The sequence below is a fragment of the Periplaneta americana genome, chromosome 3 (genome assembly GCF_040183065.1).
Source record: "Periplaneta americana isolate PAMFEO1 chromosome 3, P.americana_PAMFEO1_priV1, whole genome shotgun sequence".
Taxonomy (NCBI): Eukaryota; Metazoa; Arthropoda; class Insecta; order Blattodea; family Blattidae; genus Periplaneta; species Periplaneta americana.
Genome location: NC_091119.1, coordinates 143693225 through 143715379, shown reverse-complemented (window position 1 = coordinate 143715379; position 22155 = coordinate 143693225). Strand labels below are relative to the sequence as shown.

At 35.8% G+C, this 22155-nt stretch overlaps 1 protein-coding gene across 1 annotated transcript in view; it reads right to left on the bottom strand.

Annotated features, from left to right (window-relative positions):
• Positions 1–22155, bottom strand: part of LOC138696590 (probable JmjC domain-containing histone demethylation protein 2C) — a 1076998-nt gene that overhangs the window by 492744 nt on the left and 562099 nt on the right. Inside the window, exon 4 of the mRNA XM_069821740.1 lies at positions 6378–6581. Within this exon, the coding sequence (XP_069677841.1) occupies positions 6378–6581 (204 nt within the window). The remainder of the gene's footprint in view (positions 1–6377; positions 6582–22155) is intronic.

Genomic DNA, 22155 nt, shown 5'->3' with positions numbered 1-22155 from the left:
TATTAATGTAACAGACAAATGGGCGTCGTTTTGTTGGTTGCACAGAGTGATGTGAGAAGGTCATACATAACCATTCACTACTATTGAATATACAAAGATATTCTAGTACTCGTAGATTACAGACATTACAGTATTAAGGAAGAGTTTTCTACATTAATATTTGTAACATAATCTGTACAAGGCCTGTTTTAATAATTGTACAGTTGTAATTCACATCACAATTAATTTCCTGTAGCTACAATTACTTGCACATTTATTTCTTTACACATTTATCTTTAATTTTTTATTGCCATTCTGTAATTTAGACAATAGCGTTTCCGCTTATAAATGCAGCGAACTTCGGTTCCATTCTAGGTAGAAAGTGAAAATTATTCCTTCTTATATATGGATAACTTAAATTCGGCATACACAGGTTCGATTTTCAACAGGAAGTACACATTAGTCCATATGTAATATGGATAAATCCGGCATACACGGGTTCGATTTTTGGTTAGGAAGTGGAGATTAATCCTTATGTAATATAAACAAACCCTGTATACCCGGGTTCGATTTTTGGCAGGAAATGGAGATTAATGCTTATGTAATATAAAGAAATCGGGCATACCCGGGTTCGATTTTCGCCAGGAAGTGGAAATTAATCCTTATGTAATATGAACAAATCCGGCATACCCGGGTTCGATATTTCGCAGGAAGTGGAGATTAATCCTTATGTAATATAAACAAATCCGGTATACCCGGGTTCGATATTTCGCAGGAAGTGGATATTAATCCTTATGTAATATAAACAAGTCCGGTATACCCGGGTTCGATATTTCGCAGGAAGTGGAGATTAATCCTTATGTAATATGAACAAATCCGGCATAACTTATCCGGGTTCGACATTTGACAGGAAGTGGAGATTAATCCTTATATAATACGAACAAATCCGGCATAACTTATCCGGGTTCGACATTTGGCAGGAAGTGGAGATTAATCCTTATATAATATGAACAAATCCGGCATAACTTATCCGGGTTCGACATTTGGCAGGAAGTGGAGATTAATCCTTATATAATATGAACAAATCCGGCATAACTTATCCGGGTTCGACATTTGGCAGGAAGTGGAGATTAATCCTTATATAATATGAACAAATCCGGCATAACTTATCCGGGTTCGACATTTGGCAGGAAGTGGAGATTAATCCTTATGTAATATGAATAAATCCGGCATAACTTATCCGAGTTCGACATTTGGCAGGAAGTGGAGATTAATCCTTATATAATATGAACAAATCCGGCATACCAGGGTTCGATTTTCTGCAGAAAGTAGAGATTAGTCCTTACGTAATATATACCTTATTTCATTGTCCTCTACTTACCCCTCCAGTTTGTACCTGTAGTTGTGACACCCCCTGTATAACAGTGTCTATTATAAATTTTCTTTCATACAGTATTAGAATACATCTATGAGAACTCAAGCGTGATGAATAAGGTCGAAGACAAAGTTCTGTATATGATAGAATTAGAGGCATAGTGGTTGAGAAATGAAAAGTCACAGAAAGCCGTGTGAAGAAATTACTATGTTCCAACAGCCTGACAAAGACAAAAGGGCTACGCAAATGAAAGTTTCCAAGTTATTTTTGGGAGTTCCTTTTCTATCTTGTGATTCGTATTGGTAGCTGACGTTTTGTATTTTAATCTTTCTTACACAGTATCTGCACCTGTACCATTTTTTAAGAGAAGGGGTTCCGATCTGATAATTCTAGAAGATTCTCTTGTCACTAGGACCGTGACAGTCGTTTCTACTATAGTCGCGTCCTTGTTATTTCCGGGGTGACTTCTCCTCTTTGCTTACGTCTTAGGAAGTGAAGGCTCTATAGTCTATAAAGTCTAGCTAGGTAGTATCGTTCGCCATTTCTGTTCTTTCGTTGCCAAGCTACCAGACGAGGAATCTATTTACCGCACCGTTAAACATTATCATATCGTACTCCTATGGTAATAAATCAAACGCGCTGTAATTGAGCAGATAATTGAGCGGCAAATAACGTCCTCGTGTGCTTTCTGCGAACGCCAATGAAAGAACTAAAATGGTGGGCGATTATATTAAGTATTTATCGAACCTTGGGAAGTGCATAACGTCATCAGCAGCGGATGACAAGATGCACACGTTTAAATGTAGCCAACTTGCAACGTGATTGGCTGCCGGAAATAAGAGCGATGGGACTTTAGATGATTTCATGAGGTTCTTCCTCTTGTCCCTCATGTATCATTAAATTTCCGTTCTTACTTGTCGTTTTCTAATCTAATCAATTTTTTTCATGCTAGGGTATGAATTGGGAAATAAATTCAAATTTTTCACTTGAATATAAGCAAATTCCAGCTTCCACTCCGTGTGACGTACGGCTCCCAACACGTTTGAGAGATAACTATGTAAGTTTTTACGTTATTTTTCTGTAAGTTTTTGCTTTTGTTGAAGGCTGGCGGGCGATGGGGTGGATCCTATGGCACGAGTTCAAGCTATTCAAACGCGGGGGAGGACTATACTACTTCCCTGCCGTTTCCGTCCATAGCTCAAAAATTCTCATTCATAACATGTCGAAGTGCTGCAGATCTAGTCTCCCCCATTCCCCGATCTCGTCCCCGCGATTCGGGGCTGTATACGGGAGCACTCGTGTATAAAATCGTCGATGACGAATATAAGGACGCAGAACGTGATGTGATTAAAACATCTCCGCGGAAACTTTCCGGGGAATGTACTACACATTCCACAATTCCATTTATGCAGTCACAATACAAGTGCACTCCTACACGCTATTGGAACATGCTCAGCAGTTTCTTCCTCCTCTCACTTCTTTCCCCCTCCTTTTTCTCTCGAATTTCTTGAAGAGCGCTCGAAATAGCTTGAATAGCACCTGTTGTATAAGCGCTATATCTTCGACTTGCTTAAAAATGAAAGGGATTTTAATTACGGACCTTCTAAAGACTTGCCCTATTGTGTTATGCATAACACAATTAAGATTTTCAGTCCGTTCTAGAATACTGTTAGCTAATGCAATCTTTTTCTGATTATAATAATGCCTTCATTCGATGGCGTAATGGTTACCAAGTGATTGATTCTGAAGATCGTAGGTTCAAATCCGGCCAAGAGTTAGGGATTTCGATGAAGTCTTAACAGAAGTAGAATCCTTCGCCTAGCTGACGTTCGTAGAGGAAATAAGTCTTCTAACACGTGTTGTAGATTTATAACATGCAAAATAACTCTGTTCTTGAATGAGAGGTTTGCAAAATAAATAAATAATAAAAGTAATGAATAAATTAAAAGTAAATAAATAAGGTTATAAATAATTTAGATTAAATAAATAGACAATAAACAATTACATTATTAAATAAACAAGTAAATAAATAAATAAGTGAATAAATAAATAAATAAATAAATAAATAAGTGAATAAGTAAATAAGTAAATAGGTAAATAGATAAATAAATAAATAAATAAATAAATAGATAGGTAAATAGATAGATAGATAGATAGATAGATAGATAGATAGATAGATAGATAGATAGATAGATAGATAGATAGATAGATAGATAGATAGATAGATAGATAGATAGATAGATAGATAGATAGATAGATAGATAGATAGATAGATAGATAGATAGATAGATAGATAGATAGATAGATAGATAGATAGATAGATAGATAGATAGATAGATAGATAGATAGATAGATAGATAGATAGATAGATAGATAGATAGATAGATAGATAGATAGATAGATAGATAGATAGATAAATAAATAAATAAATAAATAAACAAACAAATAAATAAATAAAAGTGTGCAGCCTCTACGCAATTCTTACATTTTCGTGGAATGAGAGACGATACCTTAGAGTTAAATTTAATACTTTTATACTAAATACTCTTCATAATGATTTAAAAATAAAACAAATTCCTTGTCCTGCATTCTCGCACTCCTTCCAGTCTACTCTTTTCATTCTTGACTCAATTTTCAGCGGCTCATTTACACACTTTCTTTCACGCTACGCTCTCGTTTGTTCAGATCTTGATTTTGGTAAATTTCATTAAGAGGTTTTGACTGTATAACGTCACAACACTACAAAGACGCACTGCTCGGTAGCAGCCCCACTCCCACTAATCTATGCATTAATTTGTGTAACTTGGTGCAAAATAGCAAACATCGACAACTTCTTTTACAGGATAACACACCAACGCACACAATACCGTAGCAACAACACACAAAGTCCTCTTAAAAGATCCGTCACAGAAATTTTTTTTTTTTTACAGCGTTCGACTCGTACCCTGCTTAATGAAGTTTCATTAAAAAAATTCCAGGCTATTTCTCGCCACATGAAATTCAATTCTGGAAGTAGAGCAATGAACCCGTATTAGTGGTCTAAGTGCGAGTGAATTAGTCCTATTCTCTATCTGTGATTCATTAATTCATCGCTATAAAAATTATGTAGTACAGGAGGCGAGATTTGGCGTGTGAGTTGCGCGAGAAGGGGAAGGTTAGGCGAACAGAAAAACAGTTTGGCATGTGAGTAGTAACGGTCGTTAATATTACACGAATCTACAGACACTGTAGATCAGCTGAGACTAAAAACTTAATAATAAAGTAGTCACAGAACAGGTTTTACCTCGTCTACTATATCTATGATCAATGCTGAGGAGAAGAGATGAAAAAAAAAATCGATGCTGCCCATACGCCATTTTTAAGGGGAACGGAATTGGATTCTGGATGAAAATTTATGTTTATTTTTCCAATATATTATTTCATTTTCCCTCTTACATGGCATAGACCAGACTAGGCCTATACTGCAATTATATACATTTTAATTTTTCGAGGAGCTTTCCATACAGTCTATAGAGCCAGGCGTTCAGTAGCAATATATGAATGGTGGATTTGCAAAACGATTTAAGTCCACATTTTGGGGTTTTGAGTTGAGAGCATGATTATGTTACTGTGTGCAAGGGACATCGTTTAGTAGCATAATGACTTTAATCCACGACTTTTGTATAGTTTTTATTAGCAGCAGAATATTTGGTTAAGGGGTAAAACGACTTTAGTCCTGGACTTAAGTCGTTTTTCCTGTCAAGCGCTGAAGAAACTTACACAATATGTAATTTTAATCATACACTCAGGTGACAAATTGTTTTTTGTCTGTTGTCATTGGTAATTCTTTCCGAACTTATCTCACGTTTACCATTCCTTCCAGTGCATCCTTCAGTAGGCCAGTGACACAACCAATTCCCTTTCTACTTCTTGGTTATTTTCAGCATCATTCTTTCTCCACTTTCCAACACAGTGGTTTATCCCCGATCAATGAAACCAAAATTCAAGATATTCGTAAAATGCTTAAGTACATTCGTGATGAAGAAGATGTGCATACATTTTACAAAAACATTATAGCATGGGAGACAAGAAAGAATTGAAAGATGAAACTAAGCTGTGGTCTCGTTATAACACTCCCAAGAGTTGTCTGTGCTCTTGTGATTAACAAATTGTTCAAAATAATGTTAACTTCATTTTTGTTTTGTTACCGATAAGCTGCTATAATGTAATGTGTAACACTTTTATTAAGTCGCCAATGCTTATCTACTATAATAGTCATTTACATTAATAAGATTTTTACATGAACGTTTTCGATACCATTTTTTGTACCATCTTCAGATGCATTATAATTAAATTAACAATTAACATTTGTAAATGATTGAAAACCTAGCCATTGTATAGCCATTATATAGTAGATAAGCATTGGCGGCTTAATAAAAGTGTTACACATCAAAATAATGTTGTTCAACAATTGCAATAATAAAGATATTTTATGATATTGGTATAAATATATTTAGTTAAACATGTTTATGTGTCAGTAACCTAATAATTATTATGCAGGATTTAAGTTAATTTGGAGAACAACTTTAAGTCCTGAAGATAATTAAATTTTTACAACCTGAAGAAGAATACAGAAGTATGAATTTTTATAATAAAACTATTTCTCTTACATATAAAAAATTATATTGTAACAATATATAGTTCAGCGAGGCTAAAACAGTTTTCTTTAATTTTCTCAAAACTACTTCTAGGGACTTAAGTCGTTTTGCAAATTAATTTTATTTTTTCCTGACCGACTAGTCATGACTAGTCTTCCATCGATGGTTTTGCGCCATGTTCGTTATTTGCGAAGATATTTTGTGATTCATAATCCTCACAGAGTAAGAACGGAGCAGACGAAAGTGTTCATTCTTTGATGGTAGGTATTGAAGATGATGTTGATGTCTTGAAGTTGGAGTAGGCAAATCAGAATCCAAACCTAGTGCTGGAAGCTGTAAACGCTTCACCTTGTGATATAACTCATGCTAATGTGATTGTGACATACCCTCGTAGCTTCGTTGTAGCTGACGATGACGGCAGTGTACCACTGGGTGGTTCCCTCCGCCCTGTAAACTTCTACCCGGTAGCCCACCAGGACGCTGGGCGTGGTCACCAGGATGCGTTGGCCGTCCTGCATCTCGGACCAGCGTCGAACCGCGGCCCTCAGCTCGGGATAGTCCCTCAGCCCGGGCAGCTTGGGGTCCCATTCCTGCAATCGATAAATGCGTCACACCGTTACAAGAATACTCTCTGACCTTTCGGCACATCCGACCTGTTCTCAAGGATATTGATCGCGTGTGCTGGCGCAACAATGCGACGCACCAGGTGGATGCTCTTTGCACATTGTCAACAAACGGTGGTCGACAACTTTACAGAAGAATTAACCTTAAACTGTCAAAAAGAAAAATCTCCATTAGCTGCTAACTTATTATTACTTTTTTATTTTGATTAAATTGTAGTAAAATAATACCATAATAGCCTAATAGTTATTGTTATTGTTAGGATTATTATCGGAGAATGTAGCCGCTCTGATTTGCTATATAAAGAGTCATAATGAGATGCCGATTTTGCAGACGTTTAGTTACAAAATACTAAAACATCTGAGTAAAACATTAAAATTCCAGAACTATTTATACTAATCAATCAAACGACTTCAAATATTCCATATTGTGCAGAAGTTTCCAGCAGTTGAACAATCGAGGCAGATGATTCCTATGTTGTGATTCAACGGAAAAAAATTGTTTATCAATCTACATAAGATAAGTAACATTTGAGGTGAAAAATTCGCTCCGGCGCCGGGGATCGAACCAGGGTCCTTGGTTCTACGTACCAAGCGCTCTGACCACTGAGCTACGCCGAATACAATCCACAGCACCAGATCGAATTTTCCTCCTTCAATGTTTCCCTTTGTGGCCTGACTCCATGTTAAGCATAGATGTTGACGTATATGTTCAATGTCAACTGCCATTATACTAGGAATGCACTCAGCTGAGTGACTTATTTGGCCGGGATTCCGCAGTTAAGTGCACAGTAATCTGCACAACATATGCACTGCTAGCTATGAGAATATTATAGATTTAATATTTTATCAGACAGAATAATATCTGTAATATTGACAATTAATATTACAGATATTATTCTGTCTGACAAATTAATAAATCTATAACACATAAGATAATGATAATAAGGATAGACTCAAATAATAATAATAATAATAATAATAATAATAATAATAATAATAATAATAATAATAATTTCTAAAAATTATCGAAACATGAACAAATTTTGGAAATGCAAGACATATTACTTGAAATTGATCCTATTCTTTAGAAAGAGTAATAAAAATTATCTGTAGAGAATCTAGAGACACAACCCAGATACATCGTGTCCCAGAAGTCATGGAGGAGTTTCAGAGGATTATATTTTTTGAAAGAATAGCGGTAGAAATGTAATATTCGTGCGACATGAAGTTTTTCGTCTATAAATTTGAGGCACTGAAGGAAGTAAAAGACGGTAACAATCGAACAAATGCAATAATTTTCATTATAACAATTAATTATACAAGATGGATGTCCAAAGAAAAGTGCATGTGGCTGGCAAAATTTGAATCTGTGACTCGTCTACGACGTGAATTTCGTCGCGTGTTTAACGAAGAACCACCACACGAGAATAACATTCGTCGTTGGAATAGACAGTTAAAAGAGACTAGAAGCCTATTGGAGAAAAGGCGTACTGGAAGACCATCGACAAATTAATGATGAAACGGTAGAAGCCATCCGAAGAGCATTTTTTCAGAGTCCAAAGAAATCAGTTAATAGAGCTTTAAAGAAAGGTCTTCATCTGGCTCTTTATAAACTTTAATTGTTACATGCACTCCATCCAGATGATTATCACAAGAGGTATGAATTTGCTGTGGATATGCTTAATGAAATAGACAACGATGAACAGTCACAGATTCAAATTTTGCCAGCCACGAAACACATTGCACTTTTCTTTGGACATCCATCTTGTAAAGTGCAATTAATTGTAACAAAAACAATTATTACATTTGTTCGAGTGTCACCGTCTTTTGTTTCCTTCAGTGCCTCAACTAGCTCAGACTTACAGACGAAAGCTTTGAGAGTTTTACTTTCGTATAGGACCAATATTAAGTTGGGTCTTAACGGGAGAGTAAAATGTCTGACACTAGATCTCAGACACCTAGTTTCCGTATTAATACGGCCAGTAGACATCAGCAACATGCTCAACTGGCCGTCTAACACGGAAACTATACTTTGTTTCTGGAATCTGTGGATTATAGGAATCCAAACAAGACATTTGCGCAAGTTATGAGTGAAGAGGGTCAGTCCAATGATCGCTCTGGGGAGAGCATTGATTGAAGACGAGCGTCTAAAATGTCATCTCTACCTATCACCTTTTCTCACGTGCATCTTACCTCTTAGCGGCTGTGAACCAATGCAGCCCGCAATACACTCTCGCACGGAGAGGCTCCGCCTATTCGCTTGTCATAGGCTCCACCCAAACGCGTCGATTTACTCCACAGGTTGCAGGAATGGAATGTAGGTGTCTGAGATCTAGTGTCAGACATTTTACTCTCCCGTTAAGACCCAGCTTTACCCCTATTCATTAAAAAAAATATATATGATCCTTTGAAACACTACCATGACTTTTGGGACACAGTGTATTACAACAGAGGTCTAGACGATTAGTTATGATCGAAAATGAAAAAAGGTAATAATAATAATAATAATAATAAATTTCTTCTCAACATTAACAAATTCTATACGAGTGTTTCTATTAGACAAAAACACAGTGATATTCTATCATCTGAATAAGTGCGTAGACATCGGATAAATACATATCCATACCCAAGACGGAATTCTACAGCCTATCGTGACCTCCAAGATGCGTTAAAGCTGACAGTCATTTTAACGCAGTTTCTTCGGACAAATATTTAGTAGAGCTACTCTGTATAGATTTCAAACCATTTCAGGGAAATTTCAGTTACGAAAAATGCCTTCGTGCTAGCTATATTCTGTATTTTTTATTAATAAAGAAGTAGGCCCACAGTTCCGTGCGGTATATGTAAAAAACCGACGAGTTTGTGGTTTGGTTATATCGAAGGGTTTGGCTAACAGTGAAATGCATCGGTTCCATCTCTTGGTGAAACAAACTGTTTGGTGTTTTCCCCTTTAACGGCACATAATCCGCTTTTACTTGCGTAATCCTCTCACCCCCTTGTTTAATCCTCCATCAATATGATTTATAAAAGGAAAATAGAAGAGGGGAATACCCTGTGCTTTTCACGTCTTGATTACTTAATGTTATTATTTAACAGCACTGTACAAATTGTACTGTATGTATAAAACAAAAATCTTTACAACAATCACTGTTGCGCCATGACATCTTGATAGGCATATCGTTATATTAAATTAACAGGGTGATCCGTTTGGGAAGACCTAAAATAAAAGCGCTGTAACATGAGAACTAGGGGATTGTCCTTGGTTCTATTTTGTTTCTAATATATATTAATTATTTATTGGCAATTAATTTAGAAAAATTAAATGGCTAGATATTTTCGTATGCGCTGACTAAGAAGAAACTGACTACTGAAGGATGTACTGAATGGAATGATGAACAGAAAGAAAGTTCGGGGCAGAAGAAGATATCAGATGATAGACGACATTAAGATATATGGGCTATTCCATATGAAATCGATCAGCAAAAAACCGCGCATTTTTTTAATACTCTAATTTTTTCCCTATTTATACAAGGTGCTAAGGATAGTGCATTTTCAAAAATATACTATCGAAAGTCAAACGGTTTTCGTACTATTGAGCGACAAATTTAGCGTATTTTATAAAAACAAGCCTCTTTCAGCGTTCAGAACTCTGGAACCATTTACTGCAGAACATTGAACTGGAGCTCATTTTGAAGCTGACATTTGGTAGGTTACGATAAGAAGCAATCCTTATTTTTATTGTAGGCCCTACACAGAGAGAAAGATAATCTGATTTTACTTACTTTTAGGCTTTTTGCCCATTTGTAAAAATGTGAAAAAAAAATTGAGAAAAAAACTTGCCTTATTAAGAGGGATTTGGCATTGTTTGCTTAGTGGCTCGGCAATAAGTTTCGAGGGTATTAAATAAATTATTTTCACACGCCTGGACTTGAACGGCCCAGTACAGAAAGCACTGGCCGAGAGCTGAAGATAAGCGAGCGTTGGGCGTCATTTTACTCCTGTGTTTATGAAAACTTGTGATAAAGCTAGCCCAGCTATGCGCTACTACACGAAACATCACGTGTTTGTTTCCTGGCCTTGCTTCCCTCGGCTAGATCCCGCCTCACAGTCAGCTGGTTAGTTCACGCGCGTACTATTTATTTTCTTTATTTGATATTTTCAATACTTTCTTATCAACGAACCACCAGTAAAAAATATGTGTTTATTTGTACTTTCAATGCGGAATCTAACCATATATTTTAAAAATATTTTTTCGTGGGCAAAGGCGTCTTAATGAAGAAAAATCTAAATTTCTCCATTTCCATAAAAAGTAAGAAAAACTGTTTACATGTCAATATACACTTTAATTTCTCAGCATCAAAATAAACCATGATTTTGATCATTGGGTGAAAGGGTTTCGGAGCCACAACAGTTTAAAGTTGCTAATTTTATGAAAATACGATAAATTTAAATATTTTTAATTTAAACACTATGAAGTTCTGATGCCTCAAACTTTGCACAAAGCATTGTATCGCAGTTGTCAACGGACAGAAAAAGTTTCATTGTATTTAAAAATTTCAAGGTCAATTTTCTCTGTATTTCGGTCGATTTGAGATGGAATAACCCATATGGATCATATGCTGAGGCTAAAAGGAAGGGGGGAAACAGAAAAGATGGGAAAATGCAGGGTTTGCAGTGAAAGACCTGCCCTTGGGCAGAAAGCTATGAAGACAACATACTCGTATGAAATCACTATGACAACAGACTAAAATCCATACCGTATGTATGGGAGTTTCGATTTCACAACAGGCTGTCGATGGATGACAATTTAATTCTTCAGTAAAATCTACCCACGTTGTGATGTAAAATTAGGAGTTCATAAAAGGGCCAGGAGGTTACAGGTGAAAATCGTTGTGATGAAAGGTCAAGCTATTATTAAGTTACCGTAATACGAATATTCTCACTTGATTACGTTATCACAAGGCAAGCCTGAAATTGAGTTGGCGTGCTACACAAACTATAGGAAGCTTAAAATAAGCTTCTGTTCCTGAGTTGTGAGTCGTTCTCAGTTCCTGTAGAAAGGACGAATGTATTGCAATAAATGAGCTGTATCTTGGTGTAAAAAGATAATTCCTGTTGTATGGCTCAAGTAGCAAATCTGTGGCTATAAATCCTAATGGGGCGAGTTCGATGTCCGACAAGGGAGCAGGATATACAGTATACAGAATGGTACACTTAGCTCTTTCACCTCACATAGCGTGTGAAACATTTCAGATATAGGCCTACACAAAGCGACAATTACAAGTTAAATTACATCGAAGGGGACATCTGATACACGTAATATATTTTTTGTACATGAAATAATTTTCAAGATATTAGAGTCAATTTTCTTTTTTTTTTTTTTAATGAGAACCAATTAAATCTAAATCTATTTTACCACTATCCTAATACCCGAAATTTATTTTTCCACGTAAAATTAATTCAGAATCTATTTCTTTCTAGCATAATAATACTCGAAATCTATTTTTCCAACATCACAATATTTAAAATCTATTTTCAAAGCATCCCACTATTCAATTCAATTTATTAAGCCATTAAACATACAATGATAGGCTTCGTCACAATATAGAATGGGGGAAAAAACATACATTTGAAAATACACATATAATTGAAAACTGGAAAGTTTAATTAGAATGAAAACACAAAACATTTTGAAACTCTAAAATTAATTAAAACACTTCACTCTTAATGTAATATTTGTAACTAAATAGTAGAGTACTATATTTTTTTAGCATCACAATATTTCAAATTTATTTCTCAAGTATCACAACACTCAAAATCTCATTTCTCCAACATCACAATACTCAAAATCTATTTTTCCATCATTACAATACTCTGAATCTATTTTTCATAGTACCACAATACCCGAAATCTATTTTTCAGTATCACAATATCCGAAATCTATTTTTCATCCTCACAATACTCAAGAACAATAAGTTTACCAGCATCACAAAACTCGAAATATTTTTTCTAGAATTTCAATATTCGAAACATGTTTTTCTAACATCACAATACTCGAAATCCATTTTTTCCAGCACCACAATACTCGAAAGCTATTTTACGCATCACATACGCAAAATATATTTTTCTATAATAATACTCGAACATTTTTTCCCAGCACCATAATACTCGAAATCTATTTTTCCATCATTACAATACTCTGAATCTACTGTTCATAGTATCACAATATCCGAAATCTATTTTTCCAGTATCACAATACCTGAAATCTACTTTTCATCATCACAATACTCAATAACAATAAGTTTTCCAGCATCACAAAACTCGGAATTTTTTTCTAGAATTGCAATATTCGAAATCAATTTTTCTACCATCACAATACTCGAAATCTATTTTTCTAACATCACAATACACGAAAGCTATTTTACGCATCACACACGCGAAATTTATTTTTCTATAATAATATTCGAATTTTTTTCCCAGCACCACAATACTCGAAATATATTTTTTTCAGCACCATAAATCTCGAAATCTACCGTATTTTTACGGCACCAGAATACACGAAATCTATTTTCCCGTCATTAAAATACTAGAAATATATTTTTCCGCATCGTAATACTCGAAATATATTTTTTCCAGTACCAAAATATTATTTTTCCGGCATCGAAATATTAGAAATCTATTTTTCCAGCACCACAATAGACCTACTTGAAATTTATTTTTCCAGCATCACAATACTCGGAATCTATTTTTTCAGTATCACAACTCGAAATCTATTTATCAGCATCATAATGTTTTCTCTTCATAATTTGTACAATGACTGAGAAGTGAAATACAGCAGGTAAATAACTAATATGATGACAATGTTAGAAATAAAATAAAATTGCTGAACTCCAGAGTGTTCTTCTCTCACAAAATTTAATCATTCGCTCTTAAAAATAAATGTAACAGAAACCCAGAGCTGTAATCCTTAGGTCCAAATACTACGCCAACAAAATGTCAAGCATCTGCCCATTTGTTGTGATAATGGTTATGAGATGTGGCCTGTTTTACAAGCGCTAATGGTCTATTTTCCTGATATTTGACTGGAATAATTGAAGGTTATTCAACTCATTAACATCCCATTAACTGTATGGCCAGAATAACGGGCTGTTGACAGCGTAAATGTGATACGTATTTCACACGTACTTCATGCACCACCTCTTAAACAGATATTTGACAATATCAGTTCTTTGAACGCCTTTCATAATTCATCTCTTTCCCTTTTTTAGCTGCTGAGGTATTGTTTGGACTCTGCGTGGAGATACGGTCGTAGGTTTGATATTCGCGTAGTGCACGTTGATGATGTAGTACGTGTCAAGCAGTAGCGGCTGGTGACCGAAATCCTCGGTGAGGCCAGATGCAACTAATTAAGTGCCTCCGATAGGAAATGTTCATTCCTGATAAATTATTATTGTTCTTATATTATTAATATAATTATTACTGTCACTCACCAAATAAATTGTTATGCTGTGAGTTTGTTTCAGTGATAGTATGAGTGTGAAGAAGCAACCCATATTATGCTCAGCTGAAGAAGCATATGTTGAAATTCCCGTGGAAATATTTTTCAGAACGCTGAAGCTCTCAGTAGGCACACTATTCCTCCTTTCTTTCTATCCTTTTTATTTTTTCCTGTGATAGCAACAAACAAGGTTTATTTTTATTTAAGATTGTTTTGCACCACATTACTACTTAACCAATTAGGTTGTCCATATCACGATGCAATAGAAACTCGAGTTTTAAGATTATCTATCAGAAAAATTGTCAGCGATGACATAGGCATCGCGGTAGGCTATATCTTTATTTAAAACTTCCTTTCTTTCAACATAATTTTTTCTCCAAAAAGGACACTCTAACAATGGATTAACTAGGCCTACACCAGAATTATTTCTCGCATTTGTGTTTATATTTTCCCGAAACACATAACAACATTGAACCACACTCACTACTATACTACGAAGTACAATAATACAACACCCACGCTAAAGTCATGAACTAAGACATAAGGGGAGAGAACAGTGTCTGTATTAATGTGATGCTATTTACATTTAAATTACGAGTAAGCACAAAATATCAGCTAGGGTATAGACGTAAAAAATATGCCTTACTTTTGGGTTGGTTTATATCTGTTTCAAATGATATTTCAAGAAAATAAACTATAAACAGCAATACCATTTGCAACATGTTAAAGAAGTTAATTGTTACGCAACATGTTAAAGAAAGTGAATTGTTATGAAACGGAAAATATGTATGACGCTCATTGTTCGGTGAAATTTTCACAGTAGTTAGAAAAATTGAAAGGTTCAGAACCATAGTGGGCCAAGTGCCATTTACTAAAACCGTAGAAAACAAGGATTAAAATGAAGTTATCAACAGTAATCTCACTAGACGTTTTGATTTATCTAGAGAAAATCAAAACTCGAGTGGGATTTAATTGACTATTACACGATGAGAAGAAAGCATATAAAGATTAGAAGTAACGGAGTACTCCAATACAATAAAATATTAATTGACTTACGAAAATACAACTGTCTTCAAATGTATTATTTTACCATCTCAACATTACAAATATTACGCTAGATGCATGCCAGATGGCAGTAGTGAGCAATGCCTTCTCGTCGGTCGAGAAGTTCTCGATCTATTATACACGATGGCAATGTTACTAGTCAAGAAGGCTTTGTTGATTCAGTTTCATTTTTATTAAAATGCAACATTCCACTTCAATTATCCGAATCCCAGTAATCAACGTCACTTGACAGATGATTTTCAATAAATCTTAATATTAAACAATCTCTGATACGTGACTATAATATCATATAGCAGAAGCTATAACATAATCTAACTAATATACACAAGTGTTAGAAAAGTTTTAATTAACGACGATGACATAAAAAATAAACATGAATAATTTTAAAAGGAATAGTTATTGAATGTACAATTATCAAATTTGAATGTGGTTGGCGGTTCAATTGATGTTATATTGGACGTGTGCGTAATAGAAGTGAACTCGTTGATTTAGGCCTACATGATGTATTCAACTTATTCAGGATTTCCGAATGAATAATTTTAAAAGGAATAATTATTGAATGTACAATTTTCAAATTTTAATGTGGTTGGTGGTTCAATTGATGTTATATTGGACGTGTGCGTAATAGAAGTGGAACTCGTTGATTTAGGCCTACATGGTGTATTCAACTTATTCAGGATTTCCGAATGGTGCTCTTCATTTATTTGTAAATCGGATTTCAGAAGATGCATAGGTATTATCAGTGATTTTTATTAATTCTTGTTCTTGAATGCCAATGCGAGTCATATTTGAAACTGCTGTGCATCGACTGGAGTGGTTTGTAATTTTATATATATTTTTTTTTTGACGTCCAGACCAGCGCAGTTTCAAATGTTGGCAAACAAAGAAACAAATGCTAGGGACGCGATAAAATTAAACAAATGCTAGGGACGCGATAAAATTAAACAAATGCTAGGGACGCGATAAAATTGTGCAATAAACAGCCATGATTGGTTGAAATACGTCCTTTTGTACCGTTTTATTGGTCAAAAGTAATATGACGTAGTAAGGTGTAATAGTCACCATAATTCAATGGAAACATGTAGCAAGTAATATAAAGTATACACATTCAAACTAAATGATACGTCAATCTTCATTAAACTATGGTATTCACTTAACTTTAACCCTTGCTTTCTCCGTTTTTAATAAATGGCACTTGGTTCACTATGGCTCTGAATCCTTCAATTCGCTGTGCACATGGAGAAAAAACAAAATATGGAACTCTACTTTCCTAATATCACGGGTGCTGAATAGATACATTTACCTGAAAATACGAGGGAGAGTCAAGAAGTAGCCTTAATAATTGTTTTATTAATTGAATATGTACAATAAGACTACAAACACTTCATCGCTTTTCAACATAGTATAATAGGAACACTTGCATTGAACGTAGTGGGGACTATGTTGAAAAGTAATGAAGTGTTTGTAGTTTATTGTACATATTCAATTAATAAAACAATTATTAAGGTTACTTTTTGACTCTCTCTCGTATGTAAACTAAGTTTTCATCACCACAAGACTTTAGTTATAGACTATGGTCTATTTCATATAATGAGGAAGCAAAAGCATTGTATACAATACTAGTAGCCTACATATATTGGCAAATTAGTGGAATAACGATAATGTGAACGGGATGCCTACATCGTCATTACTGAATAGTCCAATAAAACTAGTAAATAAACATCATTCTATGGGGAGGAGGGGTCCTCTAAAAACGCTGGAGGGAAAACAGGGTATTATCGTTCGAGTGCCCAACAAACTAAATTGTAGTAACAGGCCACAGGTCCTTAAAAGGATGGAGAAGAACTAAATTGCTATGTTCTAAAGTTACAACGACCTTCGAAGTAGAAGTCTTTGGAGGACAATCCCTCCTGTAGCGAGTGCGTTCGCCGGCATCTCATTATACCGCCTTCGAAGCGCACAATTAGTCTCGTGTAACAGGAGTATAAAGAGGAAAGCCTCTTAAAATTGAAATCAAAGTTTAATTCCTGCCACGTCACAGCTTCCCCATCGCTTTGTCGAGGCACTTAGGACATACTGCCTTCAAGTACCCTTTTAATGGCTCGCTTGCCTTATCAGAGAAGGGGGGAGGGTCCACCACACGCAGACTAGACAAGGAAGAGCCCCAAACAACATTAATAAATTTCTGCAGTAAACGACGAAACCTCGTCTTGCACATTACGCTCAGAGCGAGAGAGGAGGTAACCAGGTGCTTCCCTCTCATAAAGAGGGGAGGTTACTGCCCCCTGCAGACAAATTCTTCTTTCTCTCCCTTTGTTTCACCCAAGTGTAAACCCTGAAATAACAGAATCTTGTTTCTTGGAACCATAAAGTGGCAAATGAGCGATGCTGCAAAATAGAAAAAAAGCGTACGTAATGTAATGAAACATAAAGGCATATTATTACTGCAACCCAAAGCAATTAAATACCACAAAGGCGTTGGATTGACTTCGCAGAATAATTAAAGGCACAGAATAGGAGTCGAAAAGTTATATATGTCAACTGCGAAGATACCAATTCAGGAAGAGGCGGACAGAAGTAAGGAACCCAAGCTCAAAATTTTGTTTATCTTCTTCTGTCAGACAAGGTTTAGGCCTTTTAGGTTAACAACTGGTCTGTCCATCTCCTGCGTAGTCGACCCCAGTTTCTTCATCCCCTTGGTCTTACAATGTAGTGCTTGTGATGGACATTTTGAAGGCAGTATCCTCAGTATTTTTTTTTTATAGGGTGCAAAATTTTTGGCTGCTATAACAGTTTTATTCAGAGGTTTAGATGGAAAATAATGACAGCTGGTACTCACGCAAAATTTCAAATTGTTTCACAATTTTTTATGGGGGTGAGGTTCTTCTCTTCCTATTAATGGAATTAGGAAAATCTGTCATCTACAATAACGAAATCTAGATTTCACGTTAGTGGATCAAACTGATACTTGGAGAGATCCAGTCAAATTAATAAACATGAGATATAATTTACCAAAAACAAATCTAATTGTCTCTGAAAACTTCGTTCAATGAGCAGAAGGTTTTTCACATTTCGCTGTGGACATTACAATCATGTTAACAGCACATAGAACAGAAAAAAAAAACATTCCGACTTATTTTCAACATTTCTAGTCCATGGTGCCAACTATCATGCTTCTAGAGTATTACCCGATTTTCGAGCTCACGGGATAAAAACAAGCCAAGGGATAAAGTTAATCTTAGATCTATTGCTCTAGAGTAGAGTTTCTCAAACCTTTTTGAAGTGGGGACCACTTTTTAAAGTCAGAACAGTTCCGCGGACTACCTTACTCTTATTCCCTTCGAAAGCAAATTTATCATTTTCGTAGCATATTTTAATACCAGTATACTTATATTTTAAAATTGAAAAAAGGTTCGTTACTTTGGTCCTCTGTTATGAATTCGGGTGGTCCCTGGTTGGGTTACAGGCGCGGCGCCAGATGTGCAGGGAAAAGATGTCGAGAAACACCACGTGTATAGTGCTTTAAATCCCTCTTTTGTTGCTGATAGTAGAGTGGGAAGTCGATAGAAGAATAGGGTAATAAATTTCATAAAATGTCAGTACTGCGAGAAAAAGTGAAATTCGATTGCCATGTGTCATTTCCAAACTCTGAGATTTTAAGCTATAGTGAGATACGCAATTCGTTTTAATTTTATTTTTTCTTCTGTCTTTTTTGAAGGACCACAAGGGCAGACCTCGAGGACCACAGGTGGTCCGCGGACCATAGTTTGAGAAACGCTGCTCTGGAGTAACGGTTAGTATGTCCGACCGTGAAACGAGCGGACGCAGGGTTCAAATCCTGGTTGCGACAAGTTACCTGGTTGGGAATTTTCCGAGGTTTTCTCCCTAAACCAACTGAAGTAGAATTGCTGTGTAACTTCCAGCGTTGGACCTCGGAATCATTTCGCTTCATTAAATTCAACTTCATCTATCATCTTTCAATAGTTTCAGGTCGACAAGAGAAGCAACAGATGTAGTACAGTGACTTTTATATAGGTGATATGCTTCTTGCTAAAGGAATTGGATCGGATCCTATAAGGTTTGTGACAGATAAAGAGGTTGCGGAGCAGGATTTTTCCAGGCGATTCGGACTAGTTGGAGCTCGGTTGGCTATCAGCTTCTCACTAAATTGAATACGGGACACATTCTGTGGGATATGTGGTACAAAAAGCGTCTCTAGACAAGATATTCTAACTTGATAGGCTAACTTCTCACTCAAATGAATAGGGACATGTCAAGTGAGATTTTGGCAGACAACAGTTGTGTGACTTGATTTCTTTGAAAACAATTCACATCAGCGACACCTCAGTTGGCCAACAGTATCTCACTACCGGGACTCGGGACGGATTCTTTGAGATTCTGAATAGTTAAAGCGACTGTTGGACATGAAGGTAGATAAATCGGCTACGAAACAAGATTAGACCAATCATAGCTCAGTAGATTAAAAGCACCTCTCCAAAGAAAACAGAGACGGATTCCATGAAATCTATGCAGATAAAGGAATTGTGGAACAAGATTTTCTTATGCCCACCAAACGCAAGAGCTGCTCAGTCGGTTAATACCTTCTCACTAAAGGAATTAGGATGAATTCGTGACATTTGTGGTATACAATGCGGCTGTGGGATAAAATGGTGGGACAAGATTTTGACAATAATATGGACTAATCTCAACTCTGAAGACCAGTATCTACTTTACAAAAAAGAATATGGATAGATGTGGGATTTGTGGCAGATAAAGGGGCTGTAAGAAGATTTTTCAAAATAATTCAGATCAGCCATAGTTCAGTCCTATCAACTTCTCACGAAAGAGAATCTGAACAATTCTGTGAGATTTGTGAGACACAAACCTGGTATAGGACAAAATTCTTCCAAATTCTCTCTTCACATACTAAGCTCTTTAATAGTAGTAGTAGTAGTAGTAATAATAATAATAATAATAATAATAATAATAATAATAATAATTTATATATTTAATCTGGCAGAGCTAAGGCTTGTAGGCCTTCTTCTCCGCCCAACCAGACTCTAATTCTAATTGAATACAATTGGTTACATGGTTATTTATGTAACCTTGAAAGAAAAAATCAAGGGATGTTAAACATGGAGATCTGGCCGGCCATTCTACTGGTACACGCCGACCAATCCAATGTCCATGGAACTGTTCGTCCAGTCTACTGCAACATTTCTGTGGTTTAACCCACCAGAATGAAGTGTGATATCAATTCGTCCTTTTTTCGATAATGCCATCAAGCCATTTATTATAGGAAAGCTTCAAATAATCACAACAATGCATTGAAACTGTCACAGGTTAACCAAACAGTAAAGCAGGAAAAGTTGATTACCAGAATTGCATAAAATACCTTTTCCGAAGCCTCCTTAGTACTGTACCATGTTACAAAATATCTGAAGCTGCAGTAACTATTGTTTGTGTCATTATGACAGTTATCTTTAAATAACTTGAAAAAGATTAGAGATATCTCAAAACGGATTGCACCATTGACTTGTTCAGAAATTTTCACATGATTTTGAGTACCTAAATGACCCCCTTTCCATTTAAAATTTCAAAGTTGCATCTAAAATGTCGGCTTTTGAGATAGCTGAGGACTAGAATCGAATGTGTCACTGGTAGAGCATTTGGTCTTACAAATACTGGTAACACCTATAGTAATTGAAAATGAAGCTTATGGAAGATATTTATATGGTTCCAGACTTTTGAATCACCCTGTATTCACGTTTCTTCTTTATTTCCATAATGACGAATCTTTTTACCGTCTCCGAACAGCTTCTGCATTCCTGAAGTTGACCAACTATAAACTATATATTTCTGTGACACCCTGTAAGGGATAGATATAGGCTGGGCTTGTAACTTACTTTTGAACTATACACTCAACACTCTAGCACACAACAAAACAATAGCTTGTATATAGAATATGCCCATACATTTGTCAAAGTTTGAGACAACGTACGACAATTTCGGGTTTTGAGAGGGGTGAGAGAGAGGGGGGGGGAGAGGGAAGTTTGTGAGATACGTTATAACGACACTCAGAGAGAAACAAGCGCTTGATGCGAGGAGAACGTTGTTTACATTTAGAACATGAGGTCTTGTAACCATGCATACAGCCAGCCAGCCAGCCAAGCGTCATGCAGGAAAACTCAAAAGCCAAAGTAGTTTGTGTTTGACAAAGTGAGGGGAGAGTATGCGTTAACAATAGTTGCGTCTGACTGTAAAGCACTACACGTCGCCCAGCCGCGGTTATTAACGGCACTGGGAAATAGGGAATGTAATTGTTTCAAAGGAACAGAGAAAGGTTTTTGCATACAGCGGAAACGACTCAAACGTATCCTGCACAGAAGACATCACTTTTAATGCTAAGCGAAATCCCTTCTTCTCTGATATTCAGTAAGAAGAGGTGTACTACTACCATGTTTATTTATCGTTTATTTAGTGACGCTGTATCATCAAATTATCTAGCGCCAGCGAGATAGTACTAGGCGGAGTGAGGCCTACACCACAGTCTACTATATACAGTCGCGAAGCTCAATATGTACTAAAAATGCAAACATGGGTAGTTGCCCACCACTAGGATCGCTACTATCGCCTCATCATCGCAGATCTCTCTCCTAGTAGACGACAAAATATGTTACACTTTCGTTGTGTTCTTTTGGAAAAAGTAACACCTTCCTTCCATTATTGAAATATTAAATGCATAAAGTTAATTTATTATTTTAATGAAGTATATTAAATTCCACCATAAACTCGAAGATACCTGCAAGAAATAGGTTAATATTATTTTTGTTTGTGCAAAATGAACTGAAATTTACTATAATAGCTTCACTCATTCAAGATTATAGCGATAATTAACTATGAAACCAATAAATATTAATTTGCATTTCCCTTTACAACAATAATAATGGAAATATGAATTAATGGAGTAACTTACGT